General features: G+C 40.1%; 1 protein-coding gene across 1 annotated transcript; it reads right to left on the reverse strand.

The window, feature by feature from the left end:
- Positions 1-450: 450 nt before the first annotated feature.
- Positions 451-3,843, reverse strand: LOC131255254 (receptor like protein 22-like). The gene has a single exon (XM_058255947.1). It carries the CDS (start codon positions 3,841-3,843, stop codon positions 451-453), a length of 3,393 nt encoding a protein of 1,130 aa, XP_058111930.1.
- Positions 3,844-6,000: the final 2,157 nt, after the last annotated feature.

The raw sequence follows: 6,000 nt of genomic DNA on the forward strand, positions 1-6,000 counted from the left end.
GCTATCCAGTTTGACTCCATGAGTCACCCAGACGATTCCCCAATGACTCGGTCATGTCATGTATTGACTAGAGATCAGATAACAACTTGAACAACCGTGGTGCCAATAATATAAGGCTCAAGTAGTGGAAATTGAATAATTAAAACTCTTTTTAGAAAATTAACAAAACTAATTAAATGAAAGCAACAACTATGAAATACAAAACTATTAATATATAGATTTTTTTTTTTCTTTTCAGAAAGGTGGGAGCACACCACCTGTAACTTTGTTGATTTGACAAAAATGTGTACAAACATGCAGGTGGGCTCCACATAAAGGGGACATGCCTCACCTATTATATAGCCATAAACATATACTTGAATACATCATATACAAAAATATAAATATCATCCTTCTTGTCTTATGCTTCTATTCCCTTGAGTTCTTTTGATCCTCCTAGCTCCAATCTTCTCAGTATCGATGCATTAGAATAAATGCCTCACATGGAAAAATCAACATAAGCACTTTATCAATAAATATAGTGAATTCTCTCGTTCCATTTGTCCAAAGTGCTAGAGTCCAAAAAAGGATTCCCATTCCCACTCCATATCCAACTCCAAAGCCAATCCACATGGATCTCCAGTCATATTTGCTTTCTGATTGTGCCACTGGTGGTGATGCATGTGCCTCAATGTGTTCACATTTCTTTGACAGTGGAATGCCACATAATCCCGAGTTCCCAAGAAAAGATTTATTCGTGAATGTATTGAATTGCTGACCTTGTGGTATGCTTCCAGTGAGGAGATTTTGCGAAAGATCCAACACGGCAAGGAAGTTTAGCTTTGTCAGCTGCCAAGGGATCTCTCCTGATACATTATTATGTGACAGATCTAATGACTCAAGAGCTTTAATGTTTCCGAATGATACTGGAATTCGGCCTGTGAAATGGTTATAGGACATATTAAGCACAACCAATGACTTTAAATTCCCAACCGATTCTGGAATGTCCCCATGAAATTGGTTATTTGAGAGATCCACTACCGTAAAGGCAGTAAGGATCTTTACCAGCTCCATTTCTAGCCCTTTACTCACTATGGTCACTTTATCTTGATAGTATCCATTGTCAAATATTTTGCTAAGAAATTGAGATTGAGATTTGGTCTCCATCATTGCTTTCCAGCTCCTAAACATATTTGATGACAACTTACCTGTGAAGCTATTGTTAGAGAGATCAAAGATTTGTAATAGTGGAAGTGTATGATCTGCTTGGGGGTGCCCAATGGTGCCATGAAATTTGTTGGATCCTAAGATGAGAATGTGCAACTGGGAGAGATTTTCTATCCAGAAAGGGAAGGTGTCATGTATTTGATTGTTTCCAAGGTTTAACACCTCTAGCTTCTTGCACCTGGCCAAAGAACTTGGTACCTGTCCTTCCAATTGATTTCCATTGAGATCAAGTGTCTCTAGAGTGCACTCCTCTTTAAATGTTTGAAGCAACGGGCCATGAAATGCATTTCCTCCAAGATTCAACACAACGAGGGCATCAGTGATTTGACCCAAACATGGTGGAATAGAATTATTGAAGCGGTTGTGAGACAGATCAAGGACTTGTAAGGAAGTGCAATTGCAAATAAATGAGGAAACTTCTCCACTAAAACGATTGCTTGAAAGTGAAAAGAAAATGGAAGATGGAGGAGGGATTGGAATTGAGCCTTTTAGCTTGTTAAAGCTTAGGTCAAGATATTGCAACGAGCTTAAAGAAAGATAGGAAAATGATTGCTCTAATCCCTTAAAAGCATTGTGAGAAAGATTCAAGTAAAATAAAGTACTGTTTCCCAACTTCCATAGCCACTTTGGTATTTCCCCATTGATGTTGTTTTTGGAAAGGTCTATGGAACGCATAGATTCTTGGTTTCTCAAGATATTTGGAAATTTAGAAATGTTACAAGATCTCAAGGACAAATATTGAATATGGGGGAAGGACATGGAGGTTGAATTGCTTCTGCCATCATGGACTGAAAAGTTGTTATCTGAAAGATCCAGGAGCCGGAGGTTCTTAAGGTTTTGGAATAAGCCAAGGTCCACATCACCACTGAAATTGTTTGATGAAAGAAAGAGGTATTGAAGCTTTGTGAGTTCAAAGATGGACATCGGAATAGACCCCTCCAACATGTTGTTATCCAATTTGATTAACTTTAGCAGAGAAGAGGATGGGTTGTGGAACTCACCAAGTTGACCACTAAATTGGTTATCTTGAAGATACAGCTCTTGTAATGATGGGAGTGAAAACAATGATGATGGAATGGTCCCATTGAGTGAATTGTTGGACAAATCAATGATATGTAGCACTGAAGAGGATGTGTATTGGAACTGGCCAAGTTGACCACTCAATTGATTATATAGAAGATACAACACTTGTAATGATGGGAGTGAAAACAATGATGATGGGATGGTCCCACTAAGTAAATTGTCGTAAACGCTGAGCCATTGAAGATTTTGAAACTTGTTGCCATAGGAAGAAGGGATTGGACCACTGAACCCATTGTTTGAAAGATCCAAATGCATGAGTTTGTCCAGCTTCACAAGCCATGATGGCAATGGTCCGCCGAAACCATTGTATGAAAGATCCAAATACACAAGTTTCTCGAGCTTCACAAGCCATGGTGGCAATGGTCCGCTGAAACCATTGTCTGAAAGATCCAAATGCATGAGTTTCTCGAGCTTCACAAGCCATGATGGAAATTGGCCAGCTAGTTTGCAATGGCTAAGCTGGATCATTGTCAGCAGTTTGGAATTAGTGAATGAATCCCGTAGGTTGCTACAAAATCCGGTGTCGGATAGGGACAACTCCCGGAGAGTATTGTTTGGAGGGATTTCACCTATCAGAAGTGGATTGTATCCTACATCCAGGGTTTGTAGGTTCGGCAGCCTGAAAATACTCTCTGGAATTTTTCCATTCAATTCACAATCACTGAGAACTAGTGACGTTAAAGAAGACAAGTTCCCTATGAAGTTAGGTACCACTGAAGAGAGATTGTTTCCAGTGAGGTCAAGTTCAGATAGGAAATGGAGGTTGGAAAGGGAAGAATGGATGGGGCCTGAAAGACCACATTCTCTCAAGCTCAACTTGCGGAGAAGAGGGAGTGCCGAGGATAAGGCCAAGCCCCACTCACTACCCTGAACTGAGATGTTTGCCCAACTGAGATGGAGTTCTCTCAGACTCGAGAGATTTTGGACGAATGCTCCAATGTTTGGGTTTTTGAGTTTCAGATTCTCAAAGTATGAATCAATATCATATCCATTGTAAGATAGATCGAGTGACACCAAAGTGGTCAAGCGGGAGATTTCCAGCGGGATTTGGCCATAAAATTGCAACCAAGAGAGGTTGAGATGGGTCAAACTGGTGAGCTGCTCAAACCCAGATGGGATTGGAGAGGGATCAAAGTCATTGTAAGCGAGGTTGAGCCTCTGCAGGCTCTGAAGACGAAAGAGGCTTACAAAATCAATCCGACCGAAGATATGGAGCTCGCTGAGGTCGAGACTGGTCACGAGACCAGTGGCACCATCGCAGGTGATGCCTTCCCAAGAGCAGCAATCCCTATTATCAGGATTCCACGAGGAGAGTGTAGTGGTGTTGTAGAAGTAAAAGCCCTGTTTCAAGTGGAGCAAAGCAGAGAAATGGTCTTCAATGCATTGGTGTTGGATTGACAAGGCATTACTGTTATTGGCACTGGAAAAGACAAAAGAGAAAGGGAAAAGGAGGGAAGACAATAAGAGAAAGCTAAATAAGGAAGGGAGAATGGAGAAGAAGATTCGAAATGGAAAGGATTTATTAGTAAGAGAGGAGAGGCGGAGGAGATCCATTTGATTTGGTTTTTGGGGGATTTGTGACGGTGTAGGAAGAGAATAGGTGGGGAGGCATTATATAGGCGATAGGGAGTGGGCTTTCCACTTTGGTGCCCAGTAAAAAGAGGCATATTTGCAAGAGATGAGGACCACTCATCACGCAGTCAGTACAGTTGCTAAAGTCTTTCCACTCCCTTATTATTATTATTATTTTTTATGTTTTGATTTTTATTTATTTATTTAATTTCATTTTTGTCTTCCATGTATTGGGGTCATCCAATCTTTGAACCAGATAACTGGTCTAGATCAATCCACAGGTCGAATTGTCCAATCCGTCCATGGTGGGGCCAGCACTGTTTACTAATGTTTTGGCCTTTTAGTTTATATTCCATATTTTGTCAATTTGTACAGTCTTGATAGGATCCCAACCATTGATCTAACGTTGGACATCTCCGATAATCTGTCCTCAAAGACAACGACTATAAAAGAACAAATTTCAATTTTTAACAATTGTAACTTCTCTGAGCCCCACACTGATTTATATTTTAGATCCACACCGTCCATTAGCTTTTACAGATCATTTTAGAGCATTAGGTCAAAAATGAGGCACATCCAAAGCTCAAGTGGACCACACCACAGAAGCAGCGGGAATTGAATGACTGTTATTGAAATCTTCTTAGAGTCCAGTGTAAGGTTTATTAGCCATCTAACCTCTTCATAAGGTCACAAAGACCTGGATGAAGATGATGGGAAAACACAAATATCAGCTTCTTGATCAAAGTCTTATGTGGCCCCAAAAAGTTTCCTATGGTTGGCTTCTAATTCGTACAGCTTCTGTAGTGTGGCCCACCTAGTCCTTGGATCTGCCTCGTTTTTTGTTTTATTCAATAAAATTGTATGAAAAAATATATGGACAGTGTGGATCTGATATATACCTCATGATGAGGCCCACAAAAGTTTCACTTGTCCACACTTCCGGTTTCTTCTCTATACCTGGAATGTGCTGCACCACCAAGCGTGGATTAGGTGTGATCTGGGACTCACTGCGAAGGTGCGGCTCTATTATGGTTGCCCACCTTTATGTGTGTATTCTGTATCTACTCCATCCATCCGCTTTTTCATATCATGTTAGAGAATTACTTTAAAAAATGAAGCAGATACAATTATCAGGTGGACCATACCATAGGAAATTATTCAACAGATTAGATAGCAAATAAAAACTAAGAAAACATTAACGTGGGCCCTAAGAACTTTCAAATAGTGGTGTGTTCAATCATTAATGTTTCTTGGAGCATGGTCCACCTGATAATTGGATCATCTTAAGTTTTGGAATAATTCTCGAACCCCCTGGATTTGCAACCCCCAGGATTGGAAACCCCTGGATTGGCAATCCTCTCGGTGTGTTTGGTACCCTTGAGTGTGAATCAACTTTAATTCAAAAATACCTATACATGGTATAATCACGGGGGTTTGAATTTAATTACTAAATCAACTTTAATATCCTCAATTAGTGAGATATATAATTTTTGACACTATGGTTGTGATAAGCCCGCTAAAATATATGTTTTGCCTAAAAGTGATGAAATTCCAAGTCTCAGATAGACCGCAAGCACAAGATTATGTTTGAGTGACTAACCAACGATTTTTAATCGTTGATTGATATGGACAATGTTTGGACGGTGCTGGACAATATTTGGACGGTGTTGATCTACATGAACAATGTTTGGACGGTGCTGATCATCGTTAGTGGGCCATGTGCCCAGTAGAATGATAGTGTACAATGACATACATTTATACATGCAACTATTCAAATGATTTTAGGTGTAATCCAAGCTCTCACCTTGGATTACAAACCCCTCAAAGAGGGGATTGGAAACCCCCTGGATTGGCAATCCCCAGTTGCTTTATGCTGCCAAACAACCATGGGGATTTAATGTTTCTTGGAGCATGGTCCACCTGATAATTGGATCATCTTAAGTTTTGGAATAATTCTCTAAAATGATCTTAAAAAACAGATGGGTGGAGTGTATACAAAATACACACAACAAGGCGGGCCCCATGGTATGGGCTGCACCATCTTGGGTGAGGTCGGGTCTATCAAGAACAAAAATTTAAACTTTCTAATTTTGCGACAACTGCGTTAGTGAGCATTTACTAGACCCATAAAGTGAAAAA

Source organism: Magnolia sinica, chromosome 9 (assembly GCF_029962835.1).
Source record: "Magnolia sinica isolate HGM2019 chromosome 9, MsV1, whole genome shotgun sequence".
NCBI classification, from domain to species: Eukaryota; Viridiplantae; Streptophyta; class Magnoliopsida; order Magnoliales; family Magnoliaceae; genus Magnolia; species Magnolia sinica.